Source organism: Taudactylus pleione, unplaced genomic scaffold, assembly GCF_031769625.1.
Source record: "Taudactylus pleione unplaced genomic scaffold, aTauple2 ptg000138l, whole genome shotgun sequence".
Taxonomy (NCBI): Eukaryota; Metazoa; Chordata; class Amphibia; order Anura; family Myobatrachidae; genus Taudactylus; species Taudactylus pleione.
In genome coordinates this window covers 4,727,304-4,749,765 of record NW_028284540.1, presented here as the reverse complement: position 1 = coordinate 4,749,765, position 22,462 = coordinate 4,727,304, and the positions used below count along the sequence as shown (strand labels likewise).

General features: G+C 41.6%; 1 protein-coding gene across 1 annotated transcript in view; it reads left to right on the top strand.

Moving 5' to 3' along the window:
• The window catches only part of CNTNAP5 (contactin associated protein family member 5), a 621,635-nt gene extending 604,292 nt beyond the window's left edge, over window positions 1-17,343 (top strand). The window contains exons 22-24 of the mRNA XM_088473678.1: window positions 8,194-8,412; window positions 13,429-13,500; window positions 16,723-17,343. Of these exons, the coding sequence (XP_088329804.1) occupies window positions 8,194-8,412; window positions 13,429-13,500; window positions 16,723-16,919 (488 nt within the window). The 3' untranslated portion in view covers window positions 16,920-17,343. The remainder of the gene's footprint in view (window positions 1-8,193; window positions 8,413-13,428; window positions 13,501-16,722) is intronic.
• The last annotated feature ends 5,119 nt before the right edge of the window (window positions 17,344-22,462 follow it).

Genomic DNA, 22,462 nt, shown 5'->3' with positions numbered 1-22,462 from the left:
AGCCGCGTCTCGTGCATGCGCACGACGGAGCCGGCTCCATCGTGCACATGCGCTGTTGGCCACCATCGACCCGGTTGCGAGCGCTCAGCGCTTGCGACCGGGTCTGAATCAGGCCCTCAGTTTGACTCAGAATCTCAAACTTTGGGTATGTTCAGTTTTCAGTAAAACCAAACCACTCATCTCTACTTAAAATCTATCCATCCATACACCCATCCTTCCATCCACCCATCCACCCATCCATCCACCCATCCATCCATTAATTCATCCATCCAGCCATCCATCCATTGCAACAACAAAAACAAACTTCTTCAAGACTCTGATCAGTGACGTAACTAGAATATTTGGAGGTAAAATGAAAAATACCCCCCCATGTGCACGCACTGAATAAAGTGGGTGTGGCCACATGCCACAAGGGGCGTGGCCACTGAAAAATGGGGCCGTGTCAACATGACACATCACAGTTTATCATTACACTGGGAACATTCCTTTCCATTCCATATGCACCTTAATGCCCCCAGTAGTAGTGCCCCTTATGCAGTGCCCCTAGTAGTAGTGCCCCTCATGCAATGGCCACTGTAGTAGTGCCCCTTATGCAATGTCCCCTGTTGTAGTGCTCCTTATACAATACCCCTATTGTAGTGCACACTATGCAGTGCTCCCAATAGTAGTTCCCCTTATGCAATGCCCCCAGTAGTAGTGCCCCTTATGCAGTGCCCCCAGTTGTAGTGCCCCTTATGCATTGCCCCCTGTTATAGTTCCCATTATGTAGTGTCCCTTATGCAGTGCCCCCAGTAGTGCCCCTTATACAGTACCCCCAGTAGTGCTCATTATACAGTGCCCCCAGTAGTACCCCTCATGCAATGCCCTTATATAGTGCCCCCACTAGTGCCACTTATATACAGTAGTGCCCCTTATGCAGTGCCCAATATATTGTGCCCCCAGTAGTAGTACTTTTTACACATAAAACATGCAGACACACACAGACTAGAGATGTGCACCACCCCCCGTGTTTTGGTTTTGGATATGTATCTGCTCTAGTTTTGGATCTGGATTGGTTTTGCCAAAACTGCCCTTGCATGTTTTGTTTTTTGTTTTTGTGTTTTGGATATGAATTTTTTCTGAAACAAATGATAAAAACAGCTAAAATCACATAATTTGGGCCTGTTTATGTTCCTACAGTAATATTAGCCTCAATAACATTTATTTCCAGTCACTTCCAATCAATTTTGACCACCTCACAATATTGATTTTTTCATCTAGTTTAGGGCAAAAAGGTTGCATCCAGCTAGCTGGCTGACTAAGCTAAGCGACAGCAGTGGGCGGCACTAACATATGGCTTCCAAGTTCCAACACAGATACAGTGTGTTATACAGTGTGGTTTGGACACACCAATAGTGCACTTACTCTGACAGCAGTGTCGGCAGTATGGGGTGCTGGCGGTGTCCTCAATGCGAAAGTGCCATTGGTGTTGGCAGTGTGGCGGTGTTGGCAGAGTGAGGGACCTGGCAGTGTTCTGAGTGCATAGTGCCGGCAGTGTCAGAAGAGCGGGGGTGCCAGCGCTGTCCTCAGTGCAGGAGTGCTGACAGTGTCGGCTGTGCAGGGATGCCCTCGATGTGGGAGTAGCGGCAGTGCGGGGTCGCTGACGGCATCCTCAATACGTGGGGCAGTAGTGCGGGTGTGCTGGCAGTGTCCTTACTGCAGGGTGCCATCAGTGTCAGCAGAGCGGGGGTGCCAGCGGTGTCCTCAGTGTAGGAGTACTGACAGTGTTGGCTGTGCAGGGATGCCCTCGGTGTGGGAGTAGCGGCAGTGCGGGGTCGCTGATAGCGTCCTCAATACGTGGGGCAGTGGTGCGGGGGTGCTGGCAGTGTCTCCTTAGTGCAGGGTGCCGGTGGTGTCAGCAAAGCAGGGGTGCCAGCGGTGTCCTCAGTGCATGTGTGCTAACAGTGTTGGCAGTGCAGGGGTGCCAGTGGTGTCCTCAGTGCATGTATGCTGACGGCAGCAGTGGCGGGCTGGGCCGTGGGGCAGGGTGCCATCTGCCCCCAGGGCCGGTACAATCATGCAGCACTAGGGCCGCCGCTGCACGCATTTACTAGTGACAGCCGGGGAGGTTTATGTGCCTGCCTCCCGGCTGTCAGTGTCAGTGCTGCTAGAATGAGCAGGGTCCAGCTGACATGGAGACACTGGGCAAACTACGGGGTGGTCCTTCGGAGTTACTGTATGTGCTGACCAATGACCATATATGTGTCAGCACATATCCTAATAGCCTGTATAAATCTGCTGGATGAAGGGAGGGCACGGGTGGGTGGGCGGGGCGTTAGGAGACCACCTGCTGAGCCTGAAACTTTGAGAGATCAGTGCTCTCTGTGAAGGGGGTGTGGTGTGGGCAGAGCGGCACTCGCTGCTCCCGCCACGCCCACACCACACCCCCAGTATGAAGACACTGATCTCTCAATGTAATGCAGGCTCAGCAGGTGATTTCCCCCCCCCCCCGTGTGTTCTGTGTTATGCTGGCCATAGACGCTACAATTATCGGCGGATCACCCCGATAATTGTAGCATGTGGGGGGGCGACCGAGGGTTAAATATTGCTCGGTCGGGCATGCCGGATTGTCCAGCATGCCCGTCCGATGCGATATTTCCCTGTAAACTGTCGGCCGCATTGGGCAGTTTATGCCCAGCCGTGGCCGACAGACAGACATTTCCTGTGTTCCTTCCTACGGAAGGAATCGGGCAATGTCTCCTCCCCCGGGGGCCAAGCGCAGATGTCTGCCGGATACACTGTGAGATAAATCTCACAGTGTATGCCGGCGACATCTGTGGCTGGCTGCCGGCCAGATAAAATGTCTGTCGGTCTGACAGGCATTTTATCTGGCCGTGTATGCCGTGGTGAAGTTCTGGGTGAGGGAGGGGGAGGGGTGGAGAACTGTGTGGGGGTCCTGAGTGATTGGGGAGTGTGTTTGTGTGAGAGGGGATCTGAGTAAGTGGAAAAATCTCAATGTGATGTGGGGGATCTGAGTGAGGGGGATCTCTATGGGTGCAGCGCTGTGTGTGTGTGGAGGTGATCTCAGTGATTGGGGAGAGCTGTGTGTGGGGTGGGTGGTTCTGAGCGGTGGAGGTTGTGTGCGGGTTTGTATGTGTGTGGGGATCTGAGTGAAGCTGGCCATACACGCTACAATTATCAGGGCGATCCACCCGATATCCGCAGAACGCCCCGATAATTTTAGTGTGTGTGCGGCCAACCGTGGGTTAAATATTGCTCGGTCAAGCATGCCGGATTGTCCAGCATGCCCATCCGATGCGATATTTAGTGGGTAACCTGTCGGCTGCATCGGGCAGTGGCCCTGATTCAGAGCCGGACACTCTGACAGAGCGCTCGCTCTGAATCAGGGCCGGCCTTCTTGTTTTTCAGAGCGGCCTCCTGGCCGCTCACATAGCTGTGGGTGACCACCCACAACTATAGCGAGCGGCCAGGAAGATGGTCGCGATGGTCAAGACCATTGCGGCCATCGGGCTTGCGACTAGACCCTTGTGGTAGGGTCTCGTTGCCACAAGCCCCAGAGAGATTTCAGCTCTCACAGAGCCGAAATCTCTCCCACTGACTTCACTTGTGATGTCAGTGGGGCTGGCCCCAAACGGAGGCATTCACATGGGAACGCCTCCATTTGGGCAGCCACTCCCCCGGCCTGCCCACCAAAGGGGGCATGCTGTCACTCAACATCGACAGCACGCCCCCTTTGGTATGAGACCCGGAGCGACGGATTGCCCGTCGCTATCCAGGTCTCGCACATGCGCACGACGGAGCCGGCTCCGTCGTGCGCATGCGCACTGGGCCACCATCGACCCGCTTGCGAGCACATAGCGCGAGCGAGCGGGTCTGAATCAAGCCCTGTGTATGCCCAGCCGCGGCCAACAGACCGACATGTCCTGTGTTCCTTCCAATGGAAGGAACAGGGAAATGTCTCCTCCCCCGGGGGCGGAGCGCAGATGTCGGGCTGATACACTGTGAGAAATCTCAGTGTATGCTGCGGACGTCTGCGGCTGGCAGGCTGCCAGATAAAATGTGTGTCGGTCTGGACGTGTATGCCCAGCTTAAGTGGAAAGATCTTTGTGATGTGGGGGATCTCTACGGGTGCATCGCTGTGTGTGGAGATGATCTCAGTGATTGGGGAGAGCTGTGTGTGTGTGAGGAAGGGGGGCCTGAGAGGTGGAGGCTATGTGTGTGTGTGTGTGTGTGTGTGAGTGGGGGAGCTGAGTGAGTGGGTAGAGAGCTGTATAGGTGAGTGGAGAGAGCTGTGTGTTGGGGAGGTCAGTGTGAGAAAGGGAGAGCTATGACAGGATGGGACCTGTGTGAGGAGGGGAGAGCTATATGAGGAGAAAAATTTGAGTGAGCGGCGCGAGCTGTGTGTGTGGAGGGCAGGGGAGTATCTAACAAGGCTGCCGATCATGACTGTGGTCAGTGGTATGTGGTCTGTGGACGGGGAGCTGCTGGCACTTGCCGGCAGCCAAGGTGCTTATAATGCTTGTGGAGCGCTGGTGGCAGTGCAGGTCAGCCCGGACCACACACACTGACTGTGTGTGACACTTCCACTTTTGGAATACCAGGCCGGCACCCCGCACTTTAGCATCTTGGCAATGACCGTGCTGCCATGCGATGTTGTCTGGTAGTGGGTTGTCAATGATACTGACAGAGTCAGAGGAGCCAGCTGCACTCAGAGAACAAGACTGCCCGGGAGCACCTTTCCACTACACGATAAGTTGGACAATTTGAACGATAACGATATTGTTGTCGTTCATCATCCACAATATTGTGCAGTGGATATACCGTCAACGACCAGCGATGCGCACTCCAGCTGGTCGTTGACAACATCGCTCATCCCCCGAACCTGCTGGCCAACCTTATGTTATTGTCAAGTTGTTGCAGGATCGGCACTGAACGATATTGTACACAATATCAGTGTATGCTCAATGGTGTTAACGACATTGAGCACACCCCTGCCGGGAACACACTAAACGACATTGCTCATGGAGCGTATTGTTTAGTGGATGTGCGCCTTTAGTAAGTTACTTAAAGTAACTAATGCTGGGGGGGGGGCATCTAGTCCTGTGGAGCACAAAATGTGAGATCAATGTGGAGGGGGAAGGGAAGCACAGAATATAGTGTTGATTGTGGAGGGGAAACAAGGGAGCACACAGTGTGGGATAGAGGAAGGGAAGCACAATGTGGGAGCTGAATTTAGAAGGGGAGCACAGTATGGGATGTGGAGGGGGGAAGGGGAGCACAGTATGGGATGTGGAGGGGGGAAGGGGAGCACAGTATGGGATGGGGAGCCCTTAGTGTAAATTACTCAAAGTTGCACTTCTGGCACCGCCGTGATCTTGGCAGGTGCTGTTACTGTCTCTGATGCTGTCCACAAGGATCACAACTTTTGAGTAACACATACTGACAGTGAGACAGAGACTGAGCAGCTAAGTGTACTGCTTGTGGTGACTGGGAGCGATGCTTGCAGGTAGGGGAGCTTCGGATGTCATTGTGTCCTCCCCCCTAGGCAGAAACTAGTCAGTGAAGGTGGGTACTTTTTATATTAATTAATATCTTTTAAGTTTTTTAGTTTTAAACAATATAAGTAGAGGATGTAATTCTTCTGAAAATATGGAGGAGGGCAGTCCCTTTGCCAGGGGTACTGTTGGGGGGGAACTGTGTGAGGGATATATATAATGTTAGTATATATATATATATATATATATATATATATACATTAATATGGGCCCCAAAGCGGCATTTTTATTAATTATCGGTTCCTAATGCTGATAATTATAATTTATTGCCCCAATATTACCCAGGTGTGTGTATATATAAGTAGAGTGTGCTGCATTGCCGTGCCCCTTCCCTCCCCCTGAGCGTTTATCTAATAATGCCAGCGGGAGGGTGGGGACAGGGTTTTACTGTGATGGTGTGTTCAGGCATTACCCTATCGGGTCCAAGCTCCTGAATGCTTCACAAAGTGATGGTAGAAAAGCCAGGGCCACTTGACTGTGTTTGCCCCCCAGGCTGAAAGTTGCTAGCCAGCCCCTGGTCGGCAGTGTGGGGTTGCTGACGGTGTCCTCAGTACCTGGGGAGTGCAGAGGTGCTGGCAGTGTCCTCAGTGCAGGGTATTGGCAAAGCAGTGGTGCCAGCGGTGTCCTCAGTGCATGTGTGCTGACAGTGTTGGCAGTGCAGGGGTGCCGGCGGCATGTTTGTTTTAATGTGTAGTGGCGCGGACCGCACGTGCCTTGGACTGCGGCAGCGGCACCACTTGACCCCCACATGTTATGCCACTGACTCTGATGTGTAAAGAGTAGAATAAGAATGAAAAATAAAATAATTTTTTTTAAAAGTTGCAATTTTGTTGGGATACCAGTCTACATAGTAGGAACAAAGAAACCAAAACAGGAAACAGTGCTCAAATAAATAATAGTATTAATCACTGGATGCGTGTGACCCAAGTCAAAAATATAGACTGTGTGTAACGACAAGTTAAACATTTTTGCCCATGTGGTCATACACAATTAATAATTTTTAGTTGGGTCACACATATCCAGCGATTAATTCTGTTACTTTATATGAGTGCTGTTTCCTGTTTTGGTAACTATATTTATTTATCAGTCATGGAAAAGGGCGTGGACATGCCTCACAGGGGGGTGTGCCGCTAGTTAAGGGGGCATTACCTTGTGGCATGCTGCAGTCTATGCATGCCAGCTGAGTAGTGCACTGGGAGGCGCAAAGCTACTCAGCCAGGTATCGTCACAAGCTTTTGTAAGCCCTGCTATTAATTTAATTAAAAAATAATTCCTCACCACAATAGCTTTGTAGAATAATAAGAAAATGTGTATGATCACTGCACTTTGGGCCTGATTAAGAGATAGAGGCAAATGGCACCGCTGCTGCATCATTGTCCATGGCGGCTGGGGGAAAATATGCAAATGACGCACTCACCGGGACTTTTAATGAGGCCACCACCTGCGACATCTCAGATCTGCCCAGCCGGTCGCACATCATTTGATCATCAAACTACTGAGTAACCCTACGGTTATAATTATATGAGAAAAAGACATAAGACTCTTTGTGGGGTACACTTGTGGTAATAGAAAATGTAAAACTTAGCTTTTGTTGTGAGAGTAAAAATAAATTAGGTAGTTCTAGACAAACAAACATAAATAGTAAAAGTCAATTTATTAATAATGTCTCTTGAAAAGAGATGGAGTAATGCGTATCTACTTATTTACCCCTTTTGCGCTTATGCACTGTCACTAGTATGTTGTAGGATAGTAAGTGTTTTGCTACTTTGATACTTCAGCGCTATCACAAGGATTTTTGTCCTTGTTGCATTGATCTACAATAAATTATTGTGATCAAGGTCTATGTGCACTATCTGGTTGAATAAAAGACCTACCTTTTAAGGGAACATTGGTGATTCAAATGAATATCCCCCTATGATTACACAGAACTGAGATGCCGGAGCCATCACAACTGCATACAAAATCAGAGATGCAGGCTGAGACATGCCCTAAGAACAGTTGAAAAATGCCTGCGCTTGAGTCATCACCTCCCACAAATGGCCCCTGTCTGTCCATTACATTGCAAATAAATCCTCCCTGTGACCGTCGTCGCAAGACCATAATGGCACATGTGCAGTGTGACGTATACGCATGTGCAGTATAAAAAACATCACCCAACAGCGTAAATATCAGTATGGAGTCTGAATCAGGCACTCAGTACATTATTATATTCAGCTTCCCTTGGTGATTTCAATAATGAGTTCTAAAAAATAAAACTGTCCAGCTATGTGACCTATATCACATTAGAGATGTTATTACACGTAATAATAATAGTTACAATGATATTGCAGGCAATATTAAGAGTATTTTTGAAAGTTTTATGAAATGTTAAGATGTCTCTTGGGCCAAACTTTCTAATTCTTTTTTATTTATTTTGTAGACATTCCATAATAACTTTGATTAGATTAGAATATGAATATAAAGTGTAGTTTATAATGAGACAAAAAGAATATACAAGTCTGAGAAACATTATTTAGATCTGATATTTAGATATAAATAGATGCACAAATCACCAGCGTAGCTTTTATCCGACATCTGTCACTATTATTATTTGTTTTGCAAAACTCCAAGTCATTGTTTTGTCTCATTTTTCCTACAGATAATCCAGCGCTTGATCCAGAGATCTCTAGATCAAATTCATTTGGTTTTGTCGGATGTCTATCCTCTGTCCAGTATAACCAGGTGGCACCTCTTAAGGCAGCACTTCGACACCCCAGTATAGCACCAGTTAGAACCATTGGTTCTCTGTCTGAATACAGCTGCGGATCCATCACAGAGAGTGATCTTAGTACGATCACCACAATCTACTCCTCCTCAGGTACGTGTAATGTCATTCATCGTTTCTCTACGGTCATGACCCATGTTCATTTATGCAGTAAGGTACATAATTTACTGCAAAGCCCACTCTCAGACATGGAACTGGAAAATCTCTAATGACCATACAATAATGAGGACATTTTTTTTAGCACTCTGGTCAGATCCCAAGGGATAAGATGTCTAATTTTCAATTAAAAGAGTTATGTGACTAGCGTGTGCAATTTACTCTCAGTAATAGAGCAGCATGGTTGTGGGAGACTTTTTCCCAATTCATTCCATTTCTGGTTACACATATTTCATAATTTCCAAATCCTACAATGGATAGTAGCAGATCAACTCCTTCATTAATGGATCTGACTTTTTGAAGTAGAAGGTTAGAAGATTTGTGGGGCTGGCTTGCATAACTCTCAGGAGCTACCTCTGTGGGACTTCTTCTAGCCTGACTGATGGGCACTAATATTATTATTCATTTCTACTTTGAGAGATTTGACATCTGTATGAAACAACATTTTGGATTTGTTAAAGGGCTTCCTTTGTGAAGCCATCGTTGTTTGGGAGAAATACATACACAAATACATTTACAGTACCATATCATACATAATTTCACTATTACGTATAACAGAAGAGCTTCCTGGATATCCAAATGATGAATATGTACAGTATGCATCCTGAACTTAATAATAATTATTGTTTCATGCAGGAAAAAAAATGCAGGTGCACACTCCACGTACTCAGAATACTGATGATCAAAACGTTTATAATAAACTCTAATAATTAACATGATTTTAAAATGAAGTTCTTAATACTGTACGTGATAGGCCAAAAATGTATGCACTATATCAAGCTGAACTCCATAAGATTTGTCCCTAAGATCCCTAATACTGACACATTATATAAAATTATCAAGAGCTTACCTTAAATAAGTATTGCAAGGACTAATTAAAATCACCTGGGGCAGGTGGGAAAGGTGCTAGCCCAGGCAGAAGGTGTCTCACCTTCAAGTGGGCATTGAATACACACATAATGTACAGAGGAAAAAGGGTTGCTGGACTGTACACCCTAATTTTAGACATAATAACAACTATACTGAGACTTGTAGTACAATGGGGAAAAAAAGAAAATGCAGGTGCAAACTTTAAGCACTGACAATACTGATAATCAAAACTTGTATAATAAACTTGGTTAATCATGTTAATTGCTAGAGTTTATTATAAAAGTTTTGATTATCAGTATTCTTAGTGCTCAGTGCGTGCACCTGCAATTTCTTTTTTTTTCTGCATGCCACTAAAAGTCTCAGCATTGTAGCACCTCTTATTATGTCTAAATTAGGGTGTTCAGTCCAGTCCCCTATTTTCCTAATTATAATAGCCCATAGCAACCAATCAGATTCTACTTAACATTTAACTAGCATATTCTAGAAGATTTTAGCTAGAATCTGATTGGTTGCTAAGGGCAACATCTCCACTTCTAAAAACTCTCACTTTAGTAAATTTACCCCACATCCGTATACTTTGGCAATATAGCGAAATAATCAGTAACATCAAGTAACATCGGACCCATATGCACAGTTAAGGCAGGTCAGACCTCACTCAGGAATTGCTAACTTCTGCACACGCTACAAGGCCTCAGGCTGCGAAGGGTTTTGCAGTGGATAATTTATGCACGTCCATGCAACAGCATTGAACCACACTGGCACTCCTACGTTCGCCCCCCCCCCCCTCATCACCACCGGCAAATGCACTTCCTGTCAATCACTGCAATGGGGCTGGTTCATGCACGCGCACTGCAATGTGTACGCATGCGCAGTGCAAAATAATCTGGCAATTGCGTGTGATCCTTGCTGAATCAGGCCCTCTGTCTGCTAAAACCTCTGAATCACACTCTTGCTTCAATGTGGTATATATTGTGATTAATACCCCTTTCAGACATATGACCAGGGGAAATACACAGGTAATTCCCAGGTCTGTCAACCCAGGAAACAGGAAATTCCCAGGTCTTAGTCTGAGACCCCCATTCACACTTCACCAGAAACCCATGAAATTCCTGAGTCGGATACGTTCACACTGAATCTGAGCCTGCCCTGGAATTTGGTGTGGATTTAAAGAGGACTCTTTGTTTTTTGTTCACAGTAATGACATAATATAAAATTAGCATTTTTAGATTAAAGGTCACTAATACCTCTTATACCTAAAAGGGGTATTAGTTTGTTTGTTTGTTTAAAAAATTTTTTTTATTGAAAACCAATATTTTTTTTATATCACAATATAAGAAAATTATAAAAATGACTATAGCCTCTAGAAAGTTTCGGCCTGTACAAAGACAACATTTTCACATAAAAATGTTGAGCAAAAATAATACACACTTATATTAGTTTGCTCTACAGTCATGTGGTCCGAGCACCTGAGGTTGATGTCATCTGCAGGCGCCCCAAACAGCCAATGAGAAAGTTTTTGGAAAACACAGGTCTAAAAACCCAGGTTGGATGCGTTCACACTAGAGGCGACCCGGGTCACCCACGGGAAAAGCAGAGGAACAGAGCATGGTCGTGGACCCAGGACTTCGACCTGGGTCGTTCACATATCAAAAACCTGGGTTGATGCACATTCACAGCCAAAACCCCGGGTGTTTGCTGAATGTCTGAAAGGGGTATAACTGACCTTCCTTAGCAACCTATGCAACAATGGAGACAATCATTGAATTCTACAATTTTTGCATGGTTACAGATCTTGCTATGAAAGGTAATTTATTCACAACCAATCTGACAGATTGCATTAACAACTTATTTCAGGTAGAAGTCTTATTTCACCTGTCAGGAATTATTCCAGTTTCAGTTCCCAGCATGGTGACTTTGATTAAGCAAAATCATTTTTGATTGCGTGACTATTTGAAGAAAAAGCTCTGCAGAGACTATTTATATCAGACTTATAGGGACGTATTCAATTTATATGTGCCACAGGATATCATATGATATCTGGCTGCACACGTTACCATTTAATACAGAATAAGGTGACCAAGGGACAACATGAGGAATGAAGCCAGGGGAAAACAGACATTGTTAGATGAAGCCAGGGAATAACAGACATTGTTAGATGAAGCCAGGGAATAACAGACATTGTTAGACAAAGCCAAGGGTCTAGGTCCAGATAGTCAGTTAGAAAGGCAAAGCAATCAGTGACAGCGTGCAATGCCACAGAAATCATTCAACTAGTGAAGTTGGCTACAGCCTTATATGCTCCCTGATTGCAGAGGATTGGCTGCAGAGAAGAAATGGGCGGAGAGCATGCTATATGCAAATTCATTTCATTTTTTTGAGCAGGAAATTAGTTTTGACAAACCGCTCCTGCTGTGTCTTACCTGGTAGAACTTGTTGAGTCTATTTGCATTCTTCTAGAGCATGTATGATCATGACAACAGGATCTAGTGATATTGATTACTGAATACTGGATGCTTCCTCTATATTTAGATAATGGATCCACTTTAGTTCTCGAAAATGTAAACCTAAGAAGATATAGACAAACCTTGACTTAGCGAGGTGAAAATGGGTGTGTCTACACTCAAACGTGCATGGTATATGCATATCAGTTGTAATTAGGATGATTTGGTGGGATATAATTTGTTTACATTTTCCAAACTGGGATAATTGGTCCTGATTCACAGTTGCATGATGAGCAGTGGCAGCTGTAACCGCAAACTTATGCTAATGCTGCATGAGGCATCTGGTGTAAATTGTGTGAACAGCGGCCATCTGTGTAACTCTCAGGTTACTGATGATGAGCATGACATTCACACCGCCGGGGCCAGTGAAGCTGGAATATGCAGCCCCTGGGCTCAGTGTGCCCAGAGAACATGGCCAATGTGCCCCCACTTTCTGGGACACTGTCCTATGCCCACCCCAAAATGGCTACAGCATGTCAATGGTGCTGTGACTTAGGGAGCACTGAGACCATTGTGACAGACACCGATCAGCACATGTGCAGTACAGTTCTTGTGCATGCGCCAATTGGCCACCATTTGAGTTGTAAGCAAACCATTGGGTGGGCATACAACTCAGATTCAGGCCCATTTATAAGTATATCCTGCAGTCAGTGATATGATCTTCATTTTTACTTTGTCCATGCATCTTATTTACTACTAATTGCTTTATCTGTTAGGCTGAAAATGATCATTCTTTTGTCAAAAGCAGGGGATTGAATTGATTACTTAGATGCTTTTTTGTAAGTTACCAAATAGTATAGCTATCTATGCAAATGAGTAATTCCTAACTGTTCTATGTAATTGCCGCCAGTAACAGTTAATGCATTTAGTAATGGATACCATTTGCAAATGCTCATCAGTTTTTATTGGCGCATTTCTAAAACCAAACATTATAAACCCAACTCCGCTCATTGTACAGTGATGCATTGATACAATGAGCAATACTGATAATAGACAGTTACTAGATTTAATGAGAGACTCACATACTGGCAAAGTGCTTTTATGAGTGTGGGATGAGAATAGTAAGTAGGAGGGAGGGATATTTTGCTTGGAAATACAGCTGGCAGGCAAACTGCAGAGGTTAGTTGGTGAAAGACAAAGCTACATAATTATGCATAAATATGCTGTACATCAGTAATTACACTGACAGATATAAATCTCACAAAAGACTTTGCAAGGATTAAGCTGAACTGCTGTGAGGAGAAAGAATGTGAATATGAATTTGTGAATATTATGTCAAAATGCACCTACGTGCTCATTATAGTGTTTTCCAGTAACTGCCGAATTCGAAGGGCGTCTGTGTTTATGAACAGTGGACACGTACTATCAGATAGCAATGTCTTGTACTGAACTCACTATCAGACCAGACGATGTACTCATACAGTTGAAACTTTCATCTCTATTGACTTTTCCTAAAAAGATTTCATTATTGACATGGACGTTCAGAATATGCAGCTGATTGTTTAAGTAGCTCATCTTTTAAATTTTTTCTTATTTATTAGTTCATTGATTAATTACTTTTTTAATCATTTTTGTTTTCTAGATCCTTTAGAGAAGACGGATGACCGGGAGCCTCTAACAAATGAAATGAGAAGTGGTCCTGTTGTCATTGGAGGTGATCTGTTATTTGATAATTTGCTTTGCAAAAACAATATTATATTTGTCTTTATAGCTATAAGAAGACAGGTGTCCAAGTAAATCGAAACATCTAATTTCATTGAAAAATAAAGCATCATTGCAAAAAAGAAAACCAGTAGGTTTGAATAAAACCTCCAGTATCAGAGATGCCATGACGTGGCCTGGAGGCTTACACATATCTTTGCAAATATATACAACTAAGATCTCTGATTTATCTTCCACCATGTAGTTTTTCAAGTCTTATTGCTGATATCATTCTGAGTGCTGGGGGATACCTTTTTTGTTTCTGGTTTGAATGAAGCCTCAAAATTGTGATTCAAGAGAATTTGAGTTCAAAAAGTGAAAATCGCTAAAAATTTCTTTTGTAATCAAACAATTCAAAAAAGAAAAAGTTGCAAAATAAAAAAACAAAAGCATCATGCTCCCCTCCTCAATTACCAATTGCCAATACTAGTCAGCCTTGGTCAGATTCCACCATAGCAGGAAAACCCTAAGCATGAGGGGATATAATACAGTAATAAAGGCAAAGGTGGTTTAAGAGAGGAGGGGGTTGTGTGCAACCTCCTCTCTGGCAGCACAGTAGACTCTGGCTTTGTGCCAGAATCTACAGCGCATGTGAAGGTTTTCGGGAACATGGCTCCCATATTATGTTCCCGAAGATCTCTCTACTGCGCTTGCGCAAATCTCTGGTAAAATGTCCACTGCACCATTTTCCCAGTGATTACTGGTTGCAGTGCCAGCCAATGCGGTACTCCAGAGATACGGGTGAATGGTGTGCAGCATGGCCCCCCTAGACATTGCACATTTATTATACAGTAGATACACATATGAATAAAGGTGCTCATCTCTGAACCTTGAACCCTCTTAGTTCTTGTAGCTATAAGGTACATGTAAACATGTCTTATATACTAAAGTTACTTGTAGACATGTTTTGTAGACAGAAGGTACTTTTAGACATACTGTATTTCATAGACAGAAGGTACTTGTAAACATGTCTTGTAGACAAGGTACTTGTAGACAGAAGGTACTTGTAAACATGTCTTGTAGACAGAAGGTACATGTAGACATGTATTGTATACAGAAGGTACAGTACTTGTAGACAAGAGGTACTTTTAGATTTGTCTTTTAAACAGAAGGTACTTGTAGATAAGTCTTTTAAACAGAAGGTACTTGTAGCCTTGTCTTGTAGACAGAAGGTACTTGTGGACATGTCTTGTAGACAGAAGGTACTTGTGGACATGTCTTTTAGATAGAAGGTACTTGTAGACATATCTTGTAGACAGAAGGTACTTGTAGACTTGTCTTATAGATAGAAGGTACTTTTAGATGGGTTTGGTATGGGATCCCGGCGGTCGGGGAGGCCGCCTGTCAGAATACCTACAGCGGCATCCCGACAGTCAGAATCCCAACAACCGTATGTTAAGTACTCCTAACGCTAATCCGGAACCCCTACCCTAACCCTCCGTCCCTGGTGCCTGACCCTAACATCCCCCCCTAATGCCTAACCCTAACCTCCCCTTCCCCGCACCCTAAACCTAACCCTTCCTCCTTAGTGCCTAACCCTCCCCCTAACCCCTGTTACTTACCTTCGGGATGCTGTCAGTCAGGATTCCGGCGCCGGTATTTTGACCGTCTGCATCTTACATGTCTGAATGATGATTACATCCCCTTTTAGACATGTCTTGTAGACAGAAGGTATTTTTAGACATGTCTTGTAGACAAAAAGTATTTGTAGAAAAGTCATTAGACAAAAGGTACTTGTAGACAATTCTTGTAGACAAAGACAGAAGGTACTTGTAAGCATATAGTATCTCTGCGCTTAGCTGTATTACAGCTTGAGACAGTCAGAATGCTAGGCATGCATGGAAACAGATGCCTAATTGAGCTATTTGTCTAAAATAAACAAGATCTACTGTATATATCTATCACAGATAGGTATCCAGATATCTTACCAAACCTGTCTTATTATACAAAGTTGCCCAAACTTGTCATCATACTCAATATTAGCTAATGTTCTGCTATCTTAAAGTGAAACAAGTAAATAAAAAGGTATACCAAGCTTTACAAATCAATATGTTCAAATGTAAAGCGTAATAAAATAAAGTTCACTGAATTCTTATTTCACAGTAAATGACCCTGTAAATGTAACTTTTTATTTGCTGTGAAAATATCAGAAAAGGGTAGGATTGTGTCTGTTTGTTTCATTAACGTCAGATCTGATCTGCCCATTCTGTTTGTTCCATTTTAAATCCTGGACACTGTTATATATCTCTTTAATTGCCTTTGTTCTAGACTAGACATTTTCAGAACAGCTTATCTTTCCCTGTAGCCTGAGCCAGACAAGCTATCTATCAATGTGGTGCTGTTGAGTTGTAACCTTTCAGTCATCTGATAGCAGCTGTAGTGAGAAGGCCATAACTGCACGTAGTTTATTAATTCCTGCACTCGTCAGCAGTGATGAAAGTGCCAAGTCCTTCACCTGGTTCAGGTTCCATCCGCAATCACTTGAAAATGTATATATACATTAATATTCAGCAGAGATGTCACAGCTGCTTTGATGACCTGACAGGTCAGTCAATATTTAGCTGGTGCCTAATGGTAGCGCATAGACCTTTATAGACTTACAAAGCCTCAGGCAAGTTTATTTGGGTTTAAATTCTGAAATTATTACATGGTGAGATTTTAGGAAATACCTGTTTGAAGTATGTTCTATGCATAAAATGGCCTCAAGTTAAATAAATATGTTACTAATTATATAAATTGAAAAAAATCAAGCACCTGCCTGAAGTATTGCTTTTCTGTGTTTTTTTTATCCTTTAATTTATTTATTTGTGTGCTTGTATGATTCCATTTTGTTTTTACCACCCCAATTGTTATCCATCTGTGCCTTCACAAAGGGAAACAACAAAAAAATTTAGACCCTCAAATTGAAAAATAGTGAGATATAGACTAAAGGTGAAAGCAAAATGGATTTACCAATTCTTCTTTCATTTATGCTCTGAAAGTTTTTAAATCCTTTTTCTTAAAGTGTTTAATTTTTAACTTGTTCTATTGACAAATATGGAATATTTGTTGACCAAACATTTACTTTCTTGACTGTTGTTTGTCTTCCGATCAGTCTGGGTGCAATTGCATTTGCCCCCTTTCCAGCCCTCCTAGTTGAAGTACTTATGCTTTTTTTTCTCTGCTTTCTCTATAGGTGTCATAGCAGTAACAATATTTATTATATTTTGCATTGTTGCAATAATGACAAAAATTCTTTACCAACACAAAAAGACACATGGAAAAAACCAATCCAAGGAAAAAGAGTATCCAGTAAACACAGCCTATTCTTTCAGGAATGAAATGGACTTACAGAACACAGTCAGCGAGTGTAAAAAGGAGTATTTTATTTGAAAGACTTTATTTCTATACCTTTCTTCTTTTCCTCTCTCTTTTTAGCTTTTTCTTTACAGCAAATTCCTCTGGAAAGAAATAACCGAGCACTAAGGTGTGTGGCAAACTTCTCATTGCCTCCTTCTTGGCAAAAGATTGCCAGCTATTTCTGCAGTGTAAGCAGACTACCCTCCGTCTTGGACAGAATAGGATCCACCCACTCGCATGGTTTCAGATTCAGTTTCTATGGTCTTATTTCTACAATTTTTGTAAGTGCCACACAGTGATCGAGTCTTTAACCGCTTCTAGGACACCTCTCCAGTTTCAAGTGACCTGCAACTGCTTGGGATTCAACAACGCGTCTGACCCTCTAAAAGTTTTATTGATGTGTGACTTGTGAGAATTACATCAACAAGAAGAAATTATATCCATGATAGATTATTCATTTTTATGGCGCTAAGTGAAATTTTTCAGATGATGTTTCATCTGCAAATAGCAATGGAACAAAAAGCCATTACAGGTATATTGCATATTTAGGGATGCTTGTTCACTGCTAAACCAAGTACATACACAATATTTAGGAAGTATAAGGTGTTTAGGCCATACTAGATTTTACACTTGATAATATACTTGAAAACCCAAATATTGTCCTTAGTGGCTTTCATTTTTATTGTATTATAATTTTTTTAAATTGATTTTAAAATCAAGTGAAGGCATACAAACAAAAGGTATAAAGAAAAGGAGTTGACAGTGGTACAGATAGAATTGACCTTATTTTTACGCATCATGGTAGTTATGAATTAAAGGGGAACTCTTTAGAATCACTTGTTATTGCTGGAAAATAGAAGAGCTTGCATAAGTGAAAGGGTCACTTTCTGTTCAGGTGGACAGCATTGTACTCCCAGGGTAGAACCTCCCATGATAACTAACATTGTTTACAGGTATAAGTTCAGCAGGGAGAAAGAGGCAGTGAGTCCTTACCTTATAACCTGATACCATACATCTCAACTCTGCATCTTTCTCACCATAGACAGACTGTGAAATGGGGCCCGGCTATTCTGTACTAAGGACAGGGACACATCGCGATGGAGGTGTGGTAAAACCTCTGATGCTTCAAAAGAACTAAGGCAATCTTTACTGTCTACTCCTCCCCTCACCCTTTCATTGCAGCATGAACATTTGCCAGGGTAGTAGTGAGCGGGATATACCTCACAGTTTTTCATGGACAGTATTGAGTTCTCCAATCGAACTCAGAACAGTTGTGACATATGTTATGTTGTCACTCACTGCACTGCAAATACATAGACCACAGGTGATAGGTATTTATATCCCTCCTTACAGTGACTGAAGGATGGATTGGAGAAGAACAGCACTGCAATAGCATTGGTGTGTCTAAATGTATAATTTTTGTGGAACACATGTGAACCACTGACAATTCTAAAATTATTCTCATTCTCAATTCCCTATACTGTTCCACTATTATAGATGACTGTATGAATAGGCAGATCTGCTTTCTCCCCTTGTTGTGCAGTAGCAATGAAGCTGAGGATGAGAGTCTCTAGTCCAGCCTTAGTGAAAGATACAACAGAGCGGTATCTGCTGTCAGGATGCGCTAATACTAGCAGATCCTGATGCAAAACATTGCAGGGTGTCCCTGTGCTCAAATCCTGATGAAAGTGTTGCTGACAATAATGGTTATAACATAAATAGAATATTATGAAACCTGTTTCTCTTTATTTAGTTACTTCATAGTCCACCTTGTCCATCATCCACTTGTTAGGCTTATTTATGCAGCAACAGCATTGATGACAGTGTTAGTTTTCTCCACTTATCTTGACTCTCAATCCATTAAATGTTAGTTCTGGAAGTGTGACATTTCAACTACAAATAATAACTAATTAGCTGCACCTATCCAGGAATATGTGTGTCATCTTGCGTGTTTTCATGGATAGAAGCAAAATTTTGTCAGGTGCATTGCTGTGCTGTGACAACCTAAGGACTTGCCTGAAACATTAAGAGACTAAAGAAAATGATTATTTTTAAGAACATCATAATATATTATTAACAATTGACATATAATCATCCACTAAAAAATAAAATCAAACCATCCAGAAAAGGAATGTCATTAGTGATCAAGTAAATTATTAACACATTTTCCCATAGGTCCTGACAAAGAGGACATGAATTGGTTGCTACCCTGGCCATTTACATTTGGATGCAGAGAATATATACATAGAACATGACTGAGATGTGATAGGTCCCAAACATTGTGCACATTCAGCTTTCACCTGACAATTACAATGTACATACAGTATATTTTTTTTCAGATGTACTTCGTTTTAAATTACTGTTACAGAGAGAAGATATATGATAGATATATATATATATAATGAGAGTTAGCCTATTTTTGATGCAAAATATTTAAACAAATAATTACATTCAGTATTGCACCAATAAATATATCTATATATGTTAGATCAACTTGTAAATGTATACATAAATTAAGAATCCCAAAATTAAAATTTATAGGTAGGTGAACTATTATATTTAATTTTAATTACATATCTGTTTAAATCATTTCTCCATTTAGAGCTTCTCAATACTGGACTTATAGTGCTCCATAATATTGAGGCAGCCTGTTACTCTCTAGCTGTCGTAGCCTTTAGCTGGCCTGCAAAGTGGAGACTTGTCATTTCTTATACCTTGGAGAGCCTCTGGTTAAAGGTTATGATGGTTTATAAGACTTGTGATATTATTAACATATAATACTAGAAAGCCCTGCCCTATAAAAGTGAACCTTTTGTCTTTAATTAGCCATTTTTTCCTAAAATGCTTCCAATTTATTCCAGGAAATTGTTTCTCACTTTGTTACCTGTCTTCTGTGTCGCTGGCACTTCATGCAAATGAGAGGGAAAATATATTAGTTAAGAAAGTTAAATTACCATTGCCAATATAGCTTCAAGCAGAAAGTCTGTATTTTTAAAATACTCTAGACAAATGCTTCCTTGACATTTTAAAGCCACTAATGTGAATTTATGTTAAGTTGAGTAGCCATTGACAGGATTGCATGGATGAAGAGAGGAATTATGATACGTTCTCAGAGCAGAGTGTAAAAGTTAGATAATTAAGGCCACATTTCTATTCAAAACATGCCTATAAATCCATATATATATATATATATACATACATATATATATATATATATATATACTGTGCATATATATATATATGTATATATATATATATATATATGTATGCACAACTTACAATGTATTAAACATATTTTAGTACTACAAATAGAGACTGTAACCTTTGGCAACCTGACATTTGTATTTTTTAGTCTAACTTGATGAATTAAAGTATCCGATGTGTTGGCATAGGTATATTGTATTTATACTATTTACACCATGTTACTAAGCACATTTGGTAGTTTGTAGGATTGATAACCGACAATACACATATTTTGTTCACCTCAAATATTTTTGGAAGTGTTTGGAACTGTTCAGTCGGCCCTGTTGAAGGTAACCCAGTAACATTTCTTTAAGGCATAAGAATCCCATTCTGAGATGTGAATGTACTTAAGGGGAAAATGTATCAAACCTTCTAGAGAGATGTGGAGGTGTTGCCTATAGTATCCAATCAGATTATACAGGAAGTTATCATTTATCTAGTACATTCTATAAAATGATAGATATAATTAGACAGGTTGTTATTGGCAACACATCCAATTCCCCTCTTTAGAAGGTTTGATAAATCTCTGTTATGTAAAATAACAATATGTGTAGTGTTTCTTGCTCAAAACTGACCAATATCACCTTTTATAGACCATATAGCTGAGAATATAGCATAGCAGAACCTTCCTGTCTTTGGGGACGGTCATCGATGGTTTATGATTTGACATTTTGGTGTAGCACTGATGGTTTTCCACCAATGATGACAGAGAATTAGCTATTTTTTTTTGTTTCACAGCACTTATCCTGCCCCTGGTGGACTGCTCTGCCATGCCATCTATTGTGATTTCCCTGCTGCTTAGCTCTGCTTTTGTGACACTCAGCCCATGCCCAACTTCCCCATTTGGCCTTCAGGGATGTTCATCAATGATGCACACCATTGCTGGTTCTCCAGTTAATGGTTTCTTGCCTTTGATGTAACAGCAAAATCGATGGGGACCATCTATTAATCATTCAATGGCCATCCCTGCCTGTCTTCTGCTTTGCACATAAAAATCACTTATTACATTTTATGTGTTGTGAAACTGGAGTTTGTCTAGGTACCCCAAAAAATCTATGGAGGTACGGCAGCTAATCGGAGTTGATGGGGAATCCTCCAACCCTAGTTTGCTAACAGAATACAATCACAAGATATCTCCCAGCGCACAACCTTTACATACAATGTTCTCAATATTTGATAAATTGCAATCGCAGTAGTCTCTTATAATAACTGAAGTGACAAGACTGTTAGTATCATATTAAAGTCCACATTTATTGAAATTGAAAAGTTCAAGATAGGTGATATATAATCACCACAATGTATACATATGAACCAAATACCTTTTATACAACATATAAATAGGTTTAGAAAGTTAGAAAAAATAATAAGTAATAGAAATCTAATCCAAACAAAATATGCCCTAGAAAAATACATCTCATTACAAATCAAAAAAGGCAATCCAATGTAAATACCCATGAGGGTATGGTCCTCTATGTGAAAGAGTACTTAAATAGGAACTCTATTCCTGTTAAAAGTCACAAAAATCTCTGCTAAACTCCAAAGTTTTTATCCATGGTAAAACAACCTGAATCAGTGTAAAAATTGCTGATAGCTGATATGTTCAATACGCAACAGCTGAACACTCAAAAGGTTAAACTTTAAAGAATCATTATCTCAGATGATAAGTAATGACTTACTTTATAATATACTACTCAGTTGACTAATATAGTATTTATAGACCTGTATCTATTAAATACAGCTAGTTAACAAACTACATGGAAGGGAAATGTGTGGCTTCTGTACTGAACACAACCAAGGCTGATATGTAAAGTAATGCTGATTTTTCTCTTGGTTCTATGCACTGCCAGGACATCCTGTCACGTATATATTTACAGATACTGAAGTAAAATGTATCTATCTATTACACATTACCATGACTCCCAACTCCTGAAGAGGTTGAAAAGAACTTGCATGCCCTCTCGTAGGGATGTAATAAAATCTTCAAAATCGTTCGAAATCCACGTTGCTTTACTGCACATGAACAGTAAATCTAAACAGATTTTGCAGCTGGGAGTCGGACATACGTTAAATTCTAAATTAGACCCAATCTATCATTATATATTCACTTTTAACCTTCTTGGGATAATAATTTATTCAACACATTCTTGTTTGATAGCAGAGTCTCTCCAAGTTTATAAATAATATCTACAATTACTGAATTGTCTTTCTGGTAATCCTTCTAGCTATTTAAAGATAATAACACAAGGCAGGCACTCGATGCAGGCACTGTAATCAGATTCTAGAATCAGCTATTTACAATATTAATGTAAACTAAGATTTGATAATGATCATAG